We start from the raw sequence: 22,896 nt of genomic DNA on the forward strand, positions 1-22,896 counted from the left end.
ATTACTTTATACTTTTTCGAGCTTGAGAGACACAAATTTACGAAAAAGGTCAACCCTGGAGTCTTCTTAAGTTTTTTTAGACTCTCTAAAATTGAAAAACGCTGAGTTTCTCTTATACTGGACTCGTTAAAATTTCACAGTAAAGGACCTGTTCAATTACAAACAGGAACAAACCACTCCTTCTTAGGGTTCGAATTTAAACTAAGTTGGAATCATTCGAAGGATGAGCTTATAATCAAGCAAATGTTATCCTCCTCAAGCTTGTCAAAAATAAAGAGGTACTCGCCAGAAATGGTGGGGGAAAAGAGAGAAAAATGAGCCTGTTTGTCATACTTTGTAACCACTCCTGAACACGACACTTTTATTCACCTGGGTTGGAAATCCTTTGCCTAACAGTTGATCAAACCACATTGAAAGTCTTCAGCCGGTTTCTGGGTATTAACTTTGGGTCAATTGTCACCAAACCATCTGTCGTGTCGTTATGTGTTCAAGAGGTCACTGCCAATAAGCCATTCATCTGCAAAATATCTTTCATCCATCTTGACCATCCCTGAGTCAGTCCTTGCAACTAAATTTCTTCAACTTGATCTATGATTTCGTGTTGTGGGCTTGCCTACGACGGATCGCTTTCTATCGACATCAGCTCATTATCTAGAAAGATGGTCTAGGAATTGTCAGTACCTTGAGATCTGCATGCATCAATGGCAGGTTTCTCGCCTTTGACGACAGTTTACATCATTGACTTTCGATCAAAGGATTCTGTGACATGCTCGACATCAACACATTTATTCGCATCTCATGAATTGCACTGGGTACTTTGAGAGCCATTGACATCACTGGTGGTTTCTCTCACACTTGTTAACAATTTACATCATTGACTGGTAATCAAGTGGTTTCTACCATGTTCGACATCAACACATTCATTCGCATGGATAGAATCGTACTGTTTCGGGGAATAGAAATGAAGACCCTGGATCTAGTTTCCACAATCCAGGCTGCGAGGAATTTTGTATTGATTATATAATGGACTATTCATAAACAGATGGCTGCGTCCATACTGTGTCCACATGAGTCTATACTTGTGATGTTTTACAAGATCATTCCTATATCAGAGAAGTAGTTAGTTTTTCTAGTCAGTTTTGATCTGAGCATGGGAATGCCTACCTCAGAAATGATATGATCTCATATATTTTGCATTGAATGTTTTTACAGGTTCCAACCGGGTTCTCCACAAGATGATCCTCGAAATGATAAAGTACTTCACTCTTCCTAAATGATAAGAAATCCTCATCTACTACAGACTTCGCACTTTAGGGGGCAATCTGTTACACAAAAATATCGTTATCATGATTATTTGCAGTCAGTATAGGTCTATCATCACTTGTACTGTCCTCCTAAGCAAGTCTCAGACCTCAGCTCTTCAAATCAAGCTTTGGAAATGAGAGAAAGACATTAAAAATCAATGTAACTCTGGTTCCGCACTTTCTCTCATGGTCACCTGCGGTCCTGCACCTTCTGTGTACAAAAACTGCGGACCTGCCCACTCTGTCCTTAACGGTGTAGGTGCGGACCCCTGTGAAAGTCAAAAGGCGCAAGTTTTATCTTAAAAAACTCACTTTGGGTTAATTCTAGAGGTTTCTAGAAGGAATTTTGACGTGGATTGTTCGCTCCGAGGTGGTTCATGCATCCCAAAAGAGAAAGAGCTAATCCCTTGAGGAGAGGAGCTATCCCTTTGAAGGAGGGCTTTATCCCTTTGAAGGAGGACCTAGTAACCTCCCTCCATTGCACTATAAATACAGGCATTGGGCTGGTTGCTAGAGAGGTTAGAAGCTGAACATTTTTTAGGGTAAATGCTGGTGAAATCAAGACTTCCTAGTTGAGCTTAAGAGGAGAGATCACACATATTTTTGGCTTCATTGGGGAGTGAGTGAAACTTGTAAAAGTAGAGGAGACTTCTTGCTGGACCCTGGGAGGAGCTTGTACAGCGTCAAGGCAAAGGTTGTAAAGTTCTTCATCTTTTGAATTAATACAATCAAACTCATTTTTCTCAACAAGTATCTTATGTTATTTGTTTCATGGACTCCTTGACTTTCATGTTAAATATGTTTTATGCAATTGGCTTTTCAGGTGCTATTTAATTTGTTTGCCTTGTTTGTGTTTGCAGATTCGCGAAAAGGAGCTCATTTGGATCGAAGGAGCGAGGGAATCCACAAGCTAGCGTTGGACCTAAGGTAGGCCCTAAAAACACTTGTTTGCTATTGTTCATAAAAGCATATTTAGAGAAAGATAGTGTCTGGTTGGTTTGCTTGTCATTAGGTCTTCTTTAGATTCTAGGAAGGTCTATCTTGTCCGCAAGATTGACTTATTCCGTGTGACAGCTCCTCCTAATGCATGTGCTCCTTCAGGTCCACCATATTTACATGATCACCTCCTCAACTCAAGTGTACTTAAGTACATGCCTCCATGCAAGCAATCAAGTGTGAACATGCCATATATGGCTCAACAACTTCCTCTAAGATCCTTATTACCCTTGCACTAAAGAAAGGTGTCCTCCGTGTTAGAAAAACATAAAGGCAAAAATATTTTCTTGTTCTTGATAATTGCTTGTGATGTTTCTTGTTATTATGATTATTTATATCTTCTTTCTTTTAGTTAATCAAGTAATTACCAAAGTAGCAGCACATAAAACAATAGACAACAGATGTAGGCACTATGTCAGGGAAAAACCACCCTCAAGGAGAAAACCCAGTCAATAAATTCTTCCTTTCAGTAGTATTCTTTGAGACTCTTCACCCTAGACCAATTCAAGGCTTTCCCTCCACACCAAGTTAACCTCCCAAAATTTTGACCTCTTTCCAACAACTTTGACTAGGCAGCAACTTCCGGCAACTGATAACAGACAAACCTGGAAGACTTTGATCTCCCAATCAAGAGCACGAAACAGAAAAAGACTTCGATCCCCCAATCAAGAGCATGAAATAGAAAAAGAGAAACACCAAAATTTTGATTTTTCTTTTCTCCCTAGACTTCCCCAAACTTGCATTCACTTGGGCTTCCCAGAAACATACTTCACACCTTTTCCTAGCTACAAGAGAAATTCACACTTCTTCCCAGCTAAAATAGAATTTAAACTTGTGTGTGATAATGATGATACAAATGAATTCGATGAGCTTTATTTTATAGGCTTCATGTGAGGTCCAAAAGGGTCCTTAGGCCAAATTGACCTTCTTCTAGGCCGACATGGTGTGGAGGGTATACAAATCATATTTGACTCAACACTTAACCTTTTTACATAATTCAAAAGCTCAAGAAGGGTCTCTTTAAAAGTATAATGACTCTATTGAATCAGAATAAACCCTAGAAGTCCTCAATGGGGACTTTGACCTTAAACATGGTGACCCAAGCATGAAACCCATGCTTTAATAAGTCACAATAATAATAATAAATCTTTTCTTTATTCTTTTGATAAGTACATTACATGATGACTGAAGTACGTTAATGAAGACCGAACAGAGTTACATTTTCCAATAACTAGGGAGTTATTCATAATTTAAAAATACAATGGAAGATCTCAAACTATCTGAACCATGAAGAACTTTAGGCACTGCAATTCCATGGACTAGATTCCTAACCAGGGAAATCTATCCAAGTGGTATCTTAACAATTTAGGTACCGCAACACCATGGACTAGATTCCCCACCAAGGAAATCTATCCAGGTGGGACTAAGATGGACTCAAGCTTTCAGCCACTCTAGCTACCATCAGGCATACTCGCTAACCATCAAACTAGAAATCTAGGTGTGTGTGATAGCTCAATGACCAATTCCACCTTACCAACTTCGGGATCTAGACATCAACACAAAGTGCCGACCAAATGTCTTCCTAGATAATTCTTTACTCACAAAGCCTCAACACCCCTTGATCCAACAGATCAAGAATTACCAATCTCTCCCAATCAAACTGATTGGTAACTAGAATGATATCAAAACCTTTGAGATATTCACATGTACAAACACAACCCCAATCAATAATATATGTTCACATGTACATAATCAAATACAAACCTCCGGGGTCGTTCTATATGTTTCTCCTCAACTCAGTAGGACTATCAACTAAATCTTAGACAAGAGATTCCTCAATATATCCTTTCCTTTCCTACTTCATATCTAGAAACATATCCTCCTAAATACATTCTTCAATTAACACCAAGCTATGCCCTCCCTCTCAACCAAAAATAATCTCTTCATCTGGACCCCCTCTTAATCTTAGGGAGATCTCTTTTATGCAGGCTTCCTCTAGGAGATCAAATTCTTCTTTTCGTTATCAGAGAATCTTTCGTGGCTTCCAAACATTACATCAGATTTATTAGCATCCATATCATGCTTATCACATCAACGAGCATCTTCACCATATTGAAGATTATGTACCTATACAACTTAAATAGCAAGTACAATCAAATCTATAGAAGCATGAAGTTAGCTATATCAAGATCCTGAAAGCATTTCAACTTTATACATATCGAATACCCAAACTCAATTACAAACAAGAGACATATACTCTTCATCATCTTTCTAGGAACTTTGTCATAAACCCTAGACTACTTCATAATAACTTTCATTCCATCTAGGGTTTCAATGTTTCTTCCAAAGGTATGACATACCTTACTTCAACATATAGAAAACCCTAGAAAAAAATTCATACAAATACAAAACATCCAACAACCTTTCAAAATTCATATGTTAGACTTCTCACTAGGGTTTCATACAAATCCTAGATTTCACACAAATGAGTCAATCAATACCAATCACAACTTAGTCATTAACATGACTAGCTTCCACTAGGGTTAGTTCCAACCCCTAGATTTTCAATCAAAACTAAAACTCATATTTCAACAATCTTACACAAATATCAAATTATCATGTTGTCATCATACATTAGAGATTTCTACTTCTACTAAGGTTAAACTCCAAAACCCTAGAATTCCATTTTCACAATCTCAACAACCATTAAATATATCTCAGATTATTATATCAGACATACTAGACAATGCAACTACTACTAGGATTCATCTACAAACCCTAGATTTTCAAATATCATTATCCTAGAGTCTCAGACAAGGACTTCCATTAAATGTTAAGGACTTATGACCATCAATGACTAGGTCAACACACATATCTAGGAATTCATAATCATTCATAAGCATATCATATGCCCGACAACATTAATACATTTGACCTAGACCAATCTGGGGTTTCAACCAAAAGAACATATCTATATATGCCTAGATTTCAACATCATGCAAATACATTTCATATCATGTTTTAGTCAAATGCAACTTCATAATGATCAATAAGAGTTAGACACACCAATCTTGATTACACTATGGTTTGATCAGACAAACACACCCATACCAAGGAAAACATTTCTAAGACAATATAAGGTTATTTCTCACACATTCCACCAAACCCTTACGGGCTAGGGTTTCAATGTAGAAACATATAAAAACCAACATTACCAAAACTTCAAAGGTTCGGGATTTTAGACCTTATCATTTAACCCTAACAAGTTAGGTTTTCCCGATCATAACAAAATCCAAAACATGACATCCTCAATAAAAACTTCAAACAACATTTCACAATATCCCTAATTAGCTTAGGGTTTCATACATTCACATTAGCATACCCTTTGGTTAGGGTTTTCCAGAACCTGTCTAGGGTTCTACAAAATTAGTTAGGAATATGACTGGGGTGGGTAGATTTATCAAGAGATGAATCACCCAAAACAAGAACCATTATGATTCAATATAGCTAGACATAACAATGTTAGTAATAGATTATTAAATGAATAATCCTTTCAATATAAAGAAATCAATGTATTTAAACATACCTTTGTTCCTTGATCAACCTTGTCTTGAGAGATCCTCCTTTATGCTTGTTGCAATTTTTCCTAATCAAGAAAATAGATGGAGAAAGGTGATTAGTATTTAATATAATCAAAACTAAATGAATACATGAACATAAAAATGAAAAGAAATGAGATAATCACCATAGGTATTTGTTAGGGGCTCCCTCCAAAGCTTGAGGGATACCTACAAGCTTTAAAAAAAAAATACGTCTTTTCCAAAATATGTTAAAAACATATAAATTCTAAAACATATAAAACAAGATATATAAAGCTACAAGCAAACGACTTAATAGTGTAAGTCCCTAATGTCAGATTCTTCGAGATTGACTTTCTTTGAGTCTCCTTCTTTAGAAAAGTTGGCTTGATCCCTTCCTCTCTTCTTATTCTTTGGATTTTCGGGACAATCACTCTTGTAGTGACCCATCTTATGACATTGATAGCACTCTATTTTGGACATGTTAACTTTCTTCCTTGGTCCCTTCAATCTCTTTCCTTTATGTTGAGAAACGTAAGCATTTGATACTCCCTACAGATTGGAAACCATTGATATCTTTAGTTATTCTTGACTATAGACAGTCCATAATTCTTCAAAGGTGGGAGCTACCTTCCAACTGTTGAGACCTACATAAAATGCACCCCAAGAGGGTGGCAATCCTAATAGAGTAGTGATGACAAGTTCTTTGTCTGGAAAAATTTCATCAATGGCCAAGATATCATCCCTAAGCCTAGCTATCTTCACAAACAAGGTTGCCATAATGTCTTATTTAGTCATCTTCGTAGTCCTTAGCTCATTCTTCAAAATTTCTACTTGACCAATGTTCTTAATAGTAAACAACTTCGACAAGGCTTCATACATTTCATGAGCATGATCAATGTTAGTTATGAATGGGACAAGACTGTCCTTTATTCCTTCTACCATCAGAGTCATGACCACCAATTCTAATTTCCATGTATTTCACTTTGTCAACATCATTGGAATCTTGTGTAGGTTTCTTTACTTTTCCTCTTACCAAGTCCAATACCATGTTCTTTTCAAGGATGAGGTCAATCCTCTTCTTCCAGGACCTGTAGTTTGATGCTCCTTCAAGTTTTTTCTCTCCTTTTATTGCGTTATACATCTTACTTGAATATGGTAGACTCCTTTCTTGAGATACTCCCTTTCAATGGTTCCTTGATCAAGGGCTTGAGACTACCTTTTTCTTCCTTCTTCACCAAAGATCTGATACCATGTTAGGAAATAAAAAAGGCATAAATATTTTCTTGTTCTTGATAATTACTTGTGATGTTTCTTGTTATTGTGATTCTTTATATCTTATTTCTTTTAGTTCATCAAGCAATTACCAAAGTAGCAACACTTAAAACAATAGACACCAAATGTAAGCACTATGCCAAGGAAAAACCCCCCTCGAGGGGAAAACCTAGTCGAGAAATTCTTCCTTTCAATAGTATTCTTTAATACTCTTCACCCTAGACCAAGACAAAACCTTCCCTCCACACTAAGCCAGCCTTCCAGAATTTCAACCTCTTTCCAGCAACTTCAATTAGGCAAAAACTTTCAATAATTGGCAGCTTCCAGAAGCAGACAAACCTGGAATACTTCGATCTCCCAATCAAGAGCATGAAACAAAGAAAGAGAAACACCAAAATTTCGATTTTTCTTTTCTCCTTAGAATTCCCCAAACTTGCATTCACTTTGGCTTCCCTACAACAGACTTCACACATTTTCCCAGCTACAATAGAATTTGAACTTGTGTGTGAGAATGACGATCCAAATGTATTTGATGAGTTTGATTTTATAGGCTTCATGTGAGGTTGATTAGGGTCCTTAGGCTGACTTGATCTTCTTCTAGGGTGACATGGTGTGGAGGGTACATAAATCATGTTTGACTCAATACTTAGCCTTTTTACATGATCCAAAAGCCCAAGAAGGGTCTTTTTAAAAGTACAATGACTCTATTGACTCAAAATAAACCCTAGAAGTCCTCAATGGGGACTTTGACCTAAAACATGGTGACCCAAGCATGAAACCCATGCTTTAATAAGTCACAATAATAATAATAAAAATTATTTTCTTTATTTTTTTGACAAGTACATTACATGATGACTCAAGTATATTAATGAAGACCGAACAAAGTTACATTTTCCAACACTCTGAATATGAAATCAAATTCCATATGCCGACTACATGAGAAAGTCTCTAACACTCTATGAAAAAATCCCATATGAACATCCATACATGATATACCAATCAATGAGAATTTCAAATCCACTGTGTTTTTCCATCATGACACAACCAAGATTCATCACAGACCATACACTCAACATCACAAGAAACACTGTCAAACATGGTGTAAACACTTTAATGGTAATCTCAACAAATTTAATGGAATATCACAAAAAAAAAATCAAATCTCCTATAAGGAATCATTCATTGATTGGTGCTTCACTTGATGATTGTAGATCCCTTGTGCTCAATGATTAACGTAGCATCTACAATTGTCTTCATCCTCAATGTCATATTCACTCTAGAATATGAGTTGTATGTTTTTAAAGGTTTGTATACATTTTTTGTTGACGAGGATATCTTCACTAAATCCTTGATCCATGCATCAATTTAGACTTGGACCATGACATACATGCAACATCCTGAATCACAATTTGTGGATTTCTTAGAACAAATTCAACAATAGACATATGTTGCTGATCACACTCTCTTAAATCACAACCACTATTTAATCCTAAACATGTCATAAGTTATCTTTCAATGAGGCATCCATGCAAAATCTACAATAGTTCAACATGTATAATACCATGGAAACTCAATTCCAAATTCAATGGCATTGTAAATGGGTCTCAAAACTAACAAGATTTGTGTGACTAGTAAGTCTAGTGTTCAAATTTGGCCACATAAGCACCAAATCCCATAATAACTGGTAGATCGTATTTTCTTGGCTAACTTGGAAATTGTCGCAATAATGATAAACTTGTATAATCTTGTGCTATAGATATATAACTCCTACAATTGTAAACTATGGAGAGAAAGAAATGATACACTACTATAGTAGGATCATATTGATGTAAATTGTCCACACAATTTTGTAGTGATTTATATTCAATTTTGACACCTACCAAATCCCATAATAATTGGTAGATCTTATTTTTTCTTGACTAGCTTGGCAATTGTCAATTTGATGAAAAACTTGTATAATCTTGTTGTATATATGTGTAGCCCCTCCGATTGTAAAACAGGGAGAGATGGAAAGGTATAGTATTGTAATAGGATCATATCAGTGTAAATTGTGCACACAAATTTGTAGTGATTTATATTCAGTTTTCAAATCTACTGCAATTATCTTCAAAAGCTAAAGCCGCATTGATCTACTACATTGCTTCCATCCTTACCTCATTTACAACTCTATGTAATGAGAATGCAATATAACAATTAAGCCAACTCTTGCATTATTTTATATGTTCTTTCTTATGGGTTTGTTATCTCTTCTTTTGTTTCCTCTTTGGTTATGATCTCACACCTAATGTCTCAAGTCACACACAATAATAGGTGCAATAAGTTTCCTCATACAAAATCTTTCTAATTCCTAATTTTCATATAACCATTATCCTCATAGTGAAGGGAATATGAACCTTAAGTGACCAATCTTGTCATGTGTCAAGATCATTGATATCACATTGATAGTATTAAACTCAACTCTAAGATATTACCCTATATAGTGATTTGTATCAAAGCCTAAATTGATGAAGAGCTCCCTTTAAACTAGAGATCATAATTGGAGTAGTCATTGCCCATTAAGTGACCTTTGTCTTGTCATAGAAGAGCATACGATTATTTTCCATGAAAATGAAAGTTGAAGTAAAGAATTACTTGTCAAATTTGAAATGTTTTTTTATTTTATTTTCTTTTTTCAATTGAAAGGAAAGATAACTTTTCATAACAAGCTTCACTCATCATTTTTTTTATAGGTTCTTTTCCTTTATTAGTCATGGTTTTTATGGGCTTTTTCCCTTTATTAGTCATGGTTTTTATGCATTTTTCCTTGAGCCATAACAATGAAAAGAAGGAACGTTAGTGTTCTTTTCTTATTCCATGATAGTCCAAAACACGAGTTGCTATAAATTTTATATAATGTAGTACCATTTTCATGAAGCTCATCCCCATGTTACTATTAAGGCATGTATGTATCACCTATTTATTAACATCTTAAATTGAGATATTTATATTGTTTTTCTTGTAAGTTACAACCTACTATAGCCTACCACAAAGCCACTTGCTATCAAAGAGGTTTGAGGAGACATTGATGATCACTTCAAGTGGAAAGATTGAAGATTGAATTCGAAGAAAAAGTAGAGTAGAAAAAATTCCTTGTATATCTCTATTTTTAATTGGAAATACATAAATATTTTCTTGCATAATTTTCTATTTTGAGTTAACCTTTAACTTCTCTGCTTGTTGCCTTTTTTTCCTTCCTATGATGCGAATAATAAAACTCATGCTATTGTAATCACTCACTCCTTCTACTCCATAATTCATGTGAATTGTGTATAGGACTTCACTTATTTAATGGTGTTGGATTCTTGAGAAATTGATAAAGGGCTTGGAAGTCTCATAGTGGTAGCAATGTAGCCCCAAACATTATCGAGGTGGAGGGTGGGAGAGTAGAAGTTCCTTACAATGTTAATTGCTCTTGATTCCTCCTCTACTATGTCGAACATGTTCTTTTTTTTCTCATGTAATGATCTTTGATATATTATATATATTAACCCCATTGCCTCTTTCTCACATGGCTAATAAGAATGTTTCCACCAGTCATGTTTTGAAAATTGCCATGGCCCTTGGTAGTGTTTTCATTGGTTGTGTTCTTGCTATTGTTATCACCATTCTTATGTATGGTATCTAGTAAATAGACTGATAGTGTAGGAAGGAAACCTAGAAAGAGGGGTCTATCTCTTATGTCTTTCTTAATTGAAACAAGTTCAATTCTTTTTCCATGTCGTGACATATAAACTTATTTAAGGGTCCATCCCTTTTCATTTTCTCAAATATAACAAGTTCTATTCATGTTCCATGTTGTGACATATGAAGTTATTTATTTATAATTAGATTAATGAGACTTAGGATTTTCAATAAGATAAAAAATGCCTATATCTACGAATGACTTCATCAATTGAAAAGTAAATACCCAACAACTTGCATGCAAAAGATGTGAACCATGATGTATATATGGTGTATATGGATTTGAAAACCAAGATGATGATAGTGATAAATAAGGTTTACAAAACATGATTGGCCAAAATCATGCACAATAGAAAATTGAATGGTTTAATATTTTTTATGCACTGAATGTTTTTGGTTATATATATATACTTGGAATGAAAGCACAAATTTTTTTCGAGTACTTCCAAACATTTTGTGGATAGTAAACTAGGTAAACCACCGGCCCTGATTACAGGGCCTCACCCCAAGGGAATCAAAGAGAGTCAAAACCATGATCAACAACAATAAGCAACAATATCAAATAACTTCTTGTCTGGCTCTAGACCACTTGAGTAACTCTTGGGGAATATATGTTTGTGTGCGTGTGTTACTGAACTGATTTATATTATAATACCAAGTTCATTTATCCATTTTTATTCTTAAAAAATAACAATTTAAGAATGTAATCTAAAAATGATTTAAATAGTTATCTTAAATGTGGGTTATGTAATTTTTCTAAAATGTAAAGTTTCATAACCTACGTGTACATGTTCACAAACAATTTATTTGAAAAATGTAACAAATAAATCAAATATGTATAGTTATCTTAACTAAACTAATAGAAGATTCTAGAGATTGGATTATTTACACTTGCTCTTTACAATTTCTACATGATGTAATAATTTAACATTTTTATTATCTATTATATTCATCTATGATATGATATGACATGACATTTATTCATCTTTTTTCTCATGATTTTTTTCCATGTAAAATAAGGTAATTTATTGAGAAGAAATATCTTAAATTTGACAACATAAAAAACATTGAAGACAAACAACATTTGTTGATGCATTAAAATATAGTCTACATGATACAAATAAAAAAATGTTGATTATGAGGTTGAGATTAATATTGAAAGTCTTAAAATAAAAAAAGAATGCAAGGTGGTAGCTTTCACAAGATCATGTAAAGATAGATGGAAGTTAATACAGAATGGGAATATCCTATAATAGGTTCAAATGATGAAGAGCACATTGAATGTCCATGGCATGCCACTTTCAAAGGAGATACATCATGTGCAAATGAATGTAGTAGTACAATCCAATTAAATGGTCATGTGTATATGAATTTCATGAACATTCAATTCAACTATTGGAGAGCGAATTAAGGCAAACATGTTTACCCGTAACGAAATATGTTTAACTCATGTTGGATGTTGAGAAATTTAGAATAGTTGGTGTCATGGAAACTATGTATTTTGTGGCCATAAAACACTTTATTTCAAAATTGTATAACGATTTACACAACTTGCGTAGATTGCTAGGAAAAGCGATTACTTTGCAGAAATTTGCAAGATAAAACGATGGAGGAGTACTTTATTATATATATTTCATATCTAACGGATTAAGAGGGCCATATGCAACAAAATTTACTCATGTTTTGCAAATCAAGGATGGCACTACACAACCAATGTATGAATCATTATTAGGATTATTATCTAAAATGGATTGATCAAAGTACAAAATGGTGAGATTTGGGTTATACGAAGTTTCATCTAAGCAAAGCTTCTATGAAAAATTGGTTGCTAAGTTGCTTCGTGACATTCATTGTTTAGCACATTGTGAGGCACAGACTAGACCAAATGCTTCAAATTATTTTTCGAGTTTAATTATATTGATGTTTCCCAATAAATATATTATTGTTTGGAAAATCCTACTTATTACAAATTGATAAGCTACAAGTACCTCAAATTTATCAAATTTGATGGCTTTTTAGGAGATGTGATGAATAAGTTTCACAAAATGATCCCAACAATATTACAAGAGTGGAAACATGATGAGAGAGAGATGTATGAAATGAGAACAGTATTTCAAATTCAATTTTTTGTTGATTTTTTGGTGAATGTTTTAACTGAAATAAGTTAATTAACGATTTCAAGAGAAACATTCTCATATAATATCTATTGATATGTAATAGATATGCTTATTGAACTTCATAGAATATTCTTGTGAGATGTTTGGAACAATTTCTCAACATGTTTCATGTCTAGAAGAAATCATAACATAGAAAATTGAAGTTTATTAATAATGGAGGTGCTTTACATGTGCATATGTTAGGATTTGAACTTATACCTAAATCACTCGGGTTAGGTGCTATGGAAAATTATGTTCACTTGGATAAAACATTTTCTAAAAGTTGATCGATTGTCTCAATCATAGGTTTATAGATTTGCCAATATTCAATGTAGCGAAATTATTAAACCCACAGCCTTACTTTGAATATGAGAATGAAATAGATTATGAAATAAAATAATGGTCAAAACGCCTATGTGAAAATTTTGACGTTGAAGACTCATCAATAATTAATACAAAAAAATGTAAAGATGAATTGGAAAGTTTTTATGGTACCTTACGTCAAGGATATCCAAAGAAAAATAGGATCGGAGCATGGGAACAATGGGGAGGAAAACCTAAGCCTTATTCAAATTTAATGAAATGATGGAAAATTGATCGTATTCTTCTCACTAACAGTGCTAGTTGTCAAAAGAGGATTCTCTAAGTTTAATCATATAAAAATGATAATAGACCTAGACTTTTTCTATACACATTAAACACTTCGATGCTTTTGTCGTTACTAGCACTTTAAAAAATGCATGAGGTAGACTGAAACAATTTATGAGTTGGACATGAATGAAAGCACAACCACCTATTTCACTACGTGAGGGAAATTTAGTTGTTATAATATTTATGCAATTGTGTAATGCCTAATAATTTGAGTAATGCATTTAAATGAGTATTTTATGTCAATATGTGAAAGCATGATCACTATATGTATTTAGTTAACAAAAAATGAAGACATGATAAATTAATTGAATTTAATTCTATTGTGAAGAAGTTAGATATAGAGAATGATCTATGAAAAGTAGATTTTTCACAATTACTAGATTGTAAAATAATCATTTTATGCATAAAATTTTTAAACAATTTTCATTAAATATAGTTTATTTTAACATATCAATGTAGAATGGTTAAAATGAAATTAACCCTTCAAATTAAAATATCATATTTCCCTTCAAATTTGGTCCCTATATATTTTTTGACATAATATAATATAATGATTGGCATTGAAGTGGCAAAATCAAACTTAACTTTGAGATATAACCCAACCTAGTGATTAACACAAAGCCCATTTGTTATGTCCAAAGATGATTGATTGACCAAAATCATTTGTTTTGACCAATCATGATTGATTAAGATTAAACAAAACATTTGAAGACTACATCTCTAACAAGTGAATGGTTGGGATTAATAGGTTTTAACAAGCTGATTCTTCACCACTACTAAGGATTTCATTGTTCTACAATGAAAATACCTAGTAGACAATTTGATGACTTAAGAACTGTTTTATACATAGTACAAAATATCCATGGAAGAAGTGAATATCATTTTGGACACACTTGACTTATCAAAGGTCAGGAGTTTCCCATAAAAGCATTTATATACACTTATTGTTGCTAGAGATTGTAAAAATTCCATTAGAAGTTTGACACCAAATGTAAAATTGTGTGTAACATTATTGAAGAAGCTCTTTGAAGACAATGTGAGAAATATTTAACCGAATTTGCATAAATGCTCAAGGGAGTGTTGCCCCAAAAATGAACCTTCATTTCATTTATTTAGCATACACAACCAACAAAAACCCAATGTTAGCAGAGAAAATTTTAGTGGCTAATATTCAGAGAAAATGTTAGGGGCTAATATTCACAATGGTCTAATTTCCCATGCTTTTTCCGAAAAAAATATTCACCAAATTTCATTTTTTTCTAAGACTAATTCACCCAAATTTTATTGTATGAAAATATTTTATCTTAGAAATCGTCAAAATTATATGGAGACTATAAAATCGTTAGAAATTTGAATATTTTTGTAAAAATATTACCAAACATTTCACATTTTGCATAGTAGGGACTAGTAAGATTCACCAAGGTTTCTAAATTTTAAGATAGATTTACATAAAAAATTCACCGAAAGCTAGGATATCATTAATTCAAAATGACAGTGGCTTGAATATATTGGAATAATGATTCAATACCCTGTAATTTTACTACGATGTTGAATATTGCTATGATGCCAAGAACATGATGATGAAGACAGTTAAAAGGCCAATCAATGTGAAGGTATGGTAGGAAGCCCACAACCAATAGTGTGAAGAGTGCAGTAAGCACATGGCTACATGGGTCAACTTTGTGAAAGTGATGCATGAGGAATTCTATCCTTCGATGCATAGAAAACATATGTGCAAGAATGGGAGACAAATGCATGAGTACCATGACCAATAAATTGATGATTAAAATAGCTAGTACAACACTCTAATTACTCATTTTCTCACTAAGGATGAAGAGACGAATCTTGTTCTCAAGTATGAAAACAAAATTGTGTATTGCACTGATAAATCGATTAGAAATTGGAATATTATTAATCATTGAATGATATAAAGTGAAGAAGCGATTCGTCATAGACTCGTCATAGTCTAGACAACACTTTATTGATTCCTCCATGCCTAAGAAAGACAACAACATGAGTAAGCACCAACAATGTTATCAAAACCGAACCAGCTGACCCTTGAACCGAGAACCAATCTAGAATTAGAAAAAGAAGCTGGTTGACCAAATTGGGCAATAAGGGGAGTGCAGAATTCATCTCCCAAATTGGGCAATAAGGGGAGTGCAGAATTCATCTCCCAAGAGCACAAAAGAAATCCTATATTCTCAGGGGTAGTAGAGGAATACACAAAGTAAGAAGGGTCAGTCACTATCACTATCGTCATCAAAGCCAGGAACATCAATGTCCACCCTAAGAACTTGTGACTGGGGGGTCCTTGGGGAGTAATCTTGAACTGCCAAGAACCTTAGACTGAAATTTATCCAAGCTTGTTCAATCAAACTAATACAGAGATAGAATATACAAAAAGCTATTCATTGTAGCCAGAATTCTGGGGGCATAATCAATCAGAACCATGGATGCCATGTAGGATCCATCATACAAAGGCTCTTAGGTTGCAAGGCCGCCTCTACCAGTTCTGTGACACCTCGCTGTACAGATTGTAATGGCTCGGTAGCATTCTTGTCCTGAAATTTTGAAATAATAAAAAATGAGATTCTTTGAAAGAAACTAGAATACTACTCTATAAATTAAAAAAAATCTTAAAAATCTAGGCATCTATTTTAGCTGTCTGCTTTTGATCACCATTTCTAGGAAGCATTGAGGAGCAATGCCTTTGATACGGCCTATGACCCGCTCAACATTTGTTGCCACCTTTTTCTCGAAATCTACAGGATTTATAGCCCCTGCTGAAGCTGTTTGTGATGGCATTGCAGATTGTTTTCTCCAGGACCATGACAAAAGCTCATCTCTGAAGAACATTGCAAGATGGTGCTGAACATGCTGACTCTGTTTATGAAGCATAAATGATTTCAAACAAGTTATCTCAACATATACAAAATGATGTTTGATCTCGAAACAGAAATTAAACACTTCTGTTGAATGTACTCTGTTTTAGAGAATAATGTTATTTCTCAAAATATGTGTATATTCACCTTCTGTGCAACAACGGACTGTGCAGCTGCACACATGGAAGAAACAAAAATACCTTCAACACCAAAAGGTGTGAGGAAAGTCTGCAAATTACGCGTAAGCCTGAACGGCACTGGCTCATTAAGTTCTGTCATTCCATTTGCATCATAAGCTGCAAAATAAGAAGAGTTCAAGTAAGTCTCCAAACGTAAAAGAAACTCAGAAGGCATGCACAAATCTTATTAATTAAATTTTCTATCCAGTGTATCAACTTACCAGGGTGGAAGTCAATATGGGATAATTTGCCTGTATTTTTGGCAAATAAAATTTTGTTTGGAGTTTGCCCACCAATTTGTAACACATATGACATGAATCCTGACAAGGCTAACTGAACTGCAAATTGTTTTCTGAAAGTCCACAAATGACTACAGCTTGGAAGTGTTCTACACATGTACTGACAAAATACATTCTCCTCGACAAATTTTGAAGTTATCTCATTGTATATATGCAATCGTATGTCTGCCACAGACTCAAGTGGGAGATGATCAAGAATAGCTTGATCCAAATTTTCTTTAAAATAGATGATTGGACGATCAACTTCGCGGCTATGTCTAGCACAGTTGATCTCATAAACTTCCCCAAAAGTACTAAACATCAAATCATCCTCGATCATGCGAACCTGAATATGAAAACAGATTAAATATTCAGCATAAAATGATTAATCAAAAATTAAAAGGGGACATGTTGAGCAATACGTGCATGAGAGAATGGTCATAACGAGAGCATAAACAGCCTAATAATCTAAACCAGTTCTTAAAAAAGTATTTTTACTTGAACTCAACCATTCTTGGCTACAGCATTTTCACTTCTCTGTATCATAGAAATAGGCTGAACTCAAGTTATAGGGTATCAATTTAATAATATTCCAACATAATAAGCTCTTCATAATTGCAGAGGTGGCAAAGAACAAATAATCAATGTTCACCAACTCTTTGAGAAGAGGCGTTGAGTACTATGCCAGCCATGAAAATGGATTCTCTTAGTGTAAACATCCAAAAAGCATCATAGATGATTCTTTAATTTTTGGTGACTTCCTTTCCAACTCTTTCTTTCCTTTAACTTGCCAACCTGTTTATTCTAACAAACAAAATAACGTGAGTCAAAAAATAAGGCAGTTTGACTATAACTCAATACTTTTCAATTCAGTGGTATCATCAAAACAATTTAGCGGAAATGAAAAATCCTAACAGAATATCTACGGTGTAATTTATGAGAGAACAAAAAAAATTGTTATCCTGATCTTTTCTTCCTGTTGGGTATATGAACAAAGTCCCACATTGATTAGAAGTGGTAGAAGTGGGAATGATCATGGGTATATAAGGATGAACAAATATTTCCATTGGTATGAGGCCTTTTGGGGTAAAGCCCAAAAACAAACCTATGAGGGCTTAGGCCCAAAGTGGACAATATCATACCATTGTGGAGATATGTGGTGTCCAGAGTCCCAACAAGTGGTATCAGAGCCAAGTTCGAGGTTACCCAAGTGGATGAATCCTCGGAATGCCGAACAAAGATGGTGAGCCCCCGTAAGCCTGTGGGTGAGCTCGGTTAAACAGGCGGTGTGCTCTGGATTCTTCATGGACGTGTCTTGTTCTCCAACATGGTGAAGAGGAGTTGACCTGGGATGGAGCAAGCTCTCGAGACAGGTGGTGCTACCATGTAAGGCGTGTGCTTCCAACGCATTGGAGCGGAGAATCCTGGTTGGTAGACAGGGGAGAATCCTGCGGATGGTTTGAGGGGAGGCTCGATGGTCCTTTGTTCGAGGGGAGGATTGTTGGGTATACGAACAAAGTCCCACATTGATTAGAAGTGGTAGAAGTGGGAATGATCATGGGTATATAAGGATGAACAAATATCTCCATTGGTATGAGGCCTTTTGGGGTAAAGCCCAAAAACAAACCCATGAGGGCTTAGGCCCAAAGTGGACAATATCATACCATTGTGGAGATATGTGGTGTCCAGAGTCCCAACACTTCCTACATGTTATTTTCCAACATAATGTTCACGAAGCCAGCTATCGTGAACCTTTCCTAATAAAGCCAAGAAAAAATTGTATATGGAGTAAACCTATCAAGTTATCAACAGTATAGGGGGAGGTTTCCATCCCTAGACTGACCAGCCTAATAATGGTGTGGTCAAGGACCTATACTAATAATGGTCAGCCTAGGGCTGGTCTAGGGCAGGTCAGTCTAGTGGATTAAACTTACAACAACAATTGACTGAATAAATAATATAGTTAAAAATGATTTAATATAATAGGTAATGTAGTCGTCGTTGATTTCTGGTAGCATCGGATGTGCTCTAAGTCTCAAATTTTGTAGGGAGGCTTGGGCACACGTATTCCAAAGAATTCAGAAAGCGTTTTGGGAAATTCCACCTAGAGACAGTTTTATTAAAATAATTAATTATTTTTAATGGGTCCCTAAGTCTAAACTTAGGAAATTAAAATAATTAACGGGTATTAATCTAACTATGGGTGTAGCTTCTAGAAGAAGATGAGGATCAAGCATAAATGATCTTAACCATTGATTAACTTCTAATCTGGGTCGTTGAATGTCAACGAGGAGATTATTTAAGGAAGCTTGAGGGTCATTTGGAAGACACAGAGAATTTCGAAGATCGAATTTTTGAAGCAGAGTAGCTGCCGGACGAGAAATTAGAAGTGAGCTTTTGCAAAGAGGAGAGGGAATTTTGGCTGGAGGATCTTCTCCAGAGCCAAGTATACTCAACAGAGAGGTAGAGAGACACACAGAGGAGGCAACATAGAGGGTAGAGAGGGTGACGCAGAGCCAGGAAGGGCTCATGCAAGCCCCACACAGAGCAGCGCAGAAGTCCAAGTTTGTTGAGGAGACTGGCGTTTTTGATTCGGGAGGGCTGGAAAAGACTTTTGAGGGCAAATCGATTCTTAGTTGAGCTGACGCAAGGGAAACATAGAAGTAGCCGGGGAACTCGTGGTTCAGCTTCTGGATCAGCCGGGACTTGCAGTGTAGAGTGAAGTAATCTCACCAGTTTCTTCTGCTAAGTGATTTTCTCTGTAATTTGATTGCTGAGAGGGTATCCAGTAGTTGTATTCAAAAATACTTCAACTTAATAATAAAAACCCTCAGATCTGCTGCACCGTTTTCCCATATTGGGTTTTCCAGGGATGTTTGTCCAAAAACAACTGTGTCATTTGTGTAATGACCCATCTACCAGTACAAACAAAATGTGAATTATTAGCATGCATACAATGCATGCATATGATAGCTACATATGTATGCGTTGCCTACATTGCACTAGTAGTATTAAATTATGAAGACATTCCAAACATAGGATAAAAGACGTAATTGTTGAAGATATTAAATAAATATCTAACTTGCAAAATTGTATTGGAATATGTATTTTAGTATGTGTTTTCATTCATAATAGGTAACCATAGAACATTATCCAAAAGTTCTAAATTAAATTATTAAAGTTTAAAAGGGAGTTATATTATTATAAAAGTAGTAACTCTTAACTAAAGGTTAAACATTAAAAGAGGTATAATATAATAAAATATTAAATGAAGCTTACTAACAAAAGGACTACGTAATATAGTTTGGTATCACCTACAACCTTATAAAGTGACGAGTGTCAATATAAAGTGTGACTGCCTCTTTAATTCACTATGAGAAGCCACGTATTAGACATGGGGCACACAACTAAAGCGATGAAGGATGAATGAGCAGTGGTCCTAAGAAATAAAAGGAGAAGGGAGTAGGACAAAAAAGGGGGGAAAATCTTTTGCTGTTGGGGGAGCACAGTTCTGAGGAGGAAAATTTGTAACAAGAGATTACAGACAGTAAGGACTAAGCCTTGTTTGTTTCTGAAGCTTTTCGGCACGGGGGAATAGATTGCATCAATTGAGAAGCATTTTGAACTGAGTACCTAGGTTATACCCAGTTTGGCTGGGAGGTTTTGGTCTTTTGGTAGCGAGAGCGAGAGCAGGAACAAATTATAAAGTATATTCAACTACAACAAAGAGCAAATTCTGAAGTATCTTCAACTACAACAAACCAGGTAGGTACTCAACAACAAATTAAGGAATTCTGATGTTATGAATCCTGGTTAGTTAAACCTTAAAGCAACTTTCATATTTTGTCCAGTATAGATATCTGATTATATAATTTGGAGTCCTACATTGTTTATCTGATTAAATAATTTGGAACCCTACACTTTGGTATCAGAGCGAGGTTGCAAACTCTCGGACCTTACCAAGGTTGTTGGGATCATATCTTATTGTAGGCCCGCTGTATTTTTATCACTGAGTATGCAAACTGTGTCATATACTATTGTTTCCACAGTATACTATGCACTTTGTGATTAAATTAGCTCTATTTAGATTACTGTAGCTTCTCTCCTTTTTAGTTCCATCGCTGTGATTACATTTTTATGCCACACCGACAAATCCAAAGCTCAAAGACAGTACAAAGAGTATCTATGAATATTCACAAATCTGTGACAATTTCTTCTCTCAATGGAGTTCCCTAACGATAATACCAGCACAACACCAGATCAATTAATTCTATTTTAATATTAAAAAAACAATAACTCTAGGAAACATCGCTATATTAAAAAATAAAATAAAATGAAATCAAAGTTTTCTGGAAAAGTTAAAAGAGAATCCACATTAACAAATGAATGAGAGATAGAGAAGTGAAACCCATAAGATACGATGGGTGAAGTAGGAAAATATCTCACGGTAATGAAGACTTGGAAACATCATTGTAGTGAATGGGAGATAGGGAAACTAAGCGTCAATAAAATAAACGTATTGAATTGAAACCTGACTTGACATCTCCTTTGGCGATGGTTCATTAGCGTAATAATGGTAGAAGTTACTCAATTAAAGTGGAGTAAGTTTGTATCAGTTTTGAGGTTTATTATTGTGGATATTATATATATATATATATATATATATATATATATATAGAGGCCTACCTTAACTTCATTGAAATGCCATGGAATGCTATTCTTATTTATATTTTATAATTCATAATTTTAGGACAAGTCAGTCTTCAACAAGGTTTTTCAATTGTGGATGATCCTCAAAAATTTCTGGAGATCCATCATTTCCACCAACATGAAGGATTCGGTGCATTTCTCTAGCTTCCTTCAGATCTTTTATTGTTCTCTCCATTCTTTCTTTGGGGTCACCATGATCAACAATTTGAAGGAGCTTAATGTCAGCTATAAAATTATAAATGAGTTGATAATACAAAACAATCTTTTATAACATCTATTACTACTGATATTGAATTTTCTCTTACGCATGGAGAAGCTTGTAATTTGTAGAAGTCGGACTGTTGAAATTTAAAAATTCAAATAGATGATAGAATGATTTCTAATCATGGTAATTACTTGTGACCATATATCTGGGATTTAAGCAAATAAATTGCATCATAAAAATATTTCATATTGCAAGATCTGTTGTGACAAACTGTTCGAGTTATGTACTTTTATTTTGAACAATGAAGATTTTACTATTATATATATCTAATGTGGGTTTCATATGTATTTGGGATCCGGTTAGTAGGGAGCTTCAAATCTGTGATTTGTTTATCAAGTGCAACCCCAGTGCTATAATGGTGACCAAAATAAATGAATTTAATAACTCTTATTTAAATAAAATTGAATATATAAATATGGGTTGAAATTTTGTATATTATTATTATTATTATTTAATCTGGATTTTGTGATGTGGAAAGGCCTTTAATTCGTGAAGGTGTTCGATACGTAATTTCAGTGTAATTTATCTTGTTTTACTGTAACTTCATATAGCTTGCACTGTAAAGGCTTACACAAGATTCAATTGATTGAATCTTGATTTAATGTACTTTAGACAGCTGTTAATTTCATTATAGATGAACCAAGTTGGACTTTTAATAAGTTGAGTTTCAAAAATTTTAGAGCTCATCAGTAATTATCTTTATAAACTTTGATTTTTCAAGGAACTAGTAAGCTACTACTGCCATGATTATAACTATTGGGAGTTATGCTGACTTTGGCATCGATTGATTACAGTTTTCTTATAATAGTCGTTTGGTCAGTTGCTATTTGAACTGCATGTAGAAAAATTGCATGATCTATATTTCATATAGAATACTGAACACAATCTACTATTTTGGC

At 34.5% G+C, this 22,896-nt stretch overlaps 1 protein-coding gene across 1 annotated transcript in view; it reads right to left on the reverse strand.

Moving 5' to 3' along the window:
• Nucleotides 1–15,649: 15,649 nt before the first annotated feature.
• Nucleotides 15,650–22,896, reverse strand: part of LOC149178671 (uncharacterized) — a 396,993-nt gene continuing 389,746 nt past the window's right edge. The window contains exons 33-36 of the mRNA XM_089422194.1: nucleotides 16,966–17,368; nucleotides 16,713–16,861; nucleotides 16,363–16,566; nucleotides 15,650–16,244 (exon numbers count right to left, since the gene is read on the reverse strand). Of these exons, the coding sequence (XP_089278320.1) occupies nucleotides 16,125–16,244; nucleotides 16,363–16,566; nucleotides 16,713–16,861; nucleotides 16,966–17,368 (876 nt within the window). The 3' untranslated portion in view covers nucleotides 15,650–16,124. The remainder of the gene's footprint in view (nucleotides 16,245–16,362; nucleotides 16,567–16,712; nucleotides 16,862–16,965; nucleotides 17,369–22,896) is intronic.

This window comes from Pinus tabuliformis, chromosome 4_1, assembly GCF_031772625.1.
Source record: "Pinus tabuliformis cultivar Carrire ecotype Pingquan chromosome 4_1, CPIR1, whole genome shotgun sequence".
In the NCBI taxonomy this organism is placed as follows: domain Eukaryota; kingdom Viridiplantae; phylum Streptophyta; class Pinopsida; order Pinales; family Pinaceae; genus Pinus; species Pinus tabuliformis.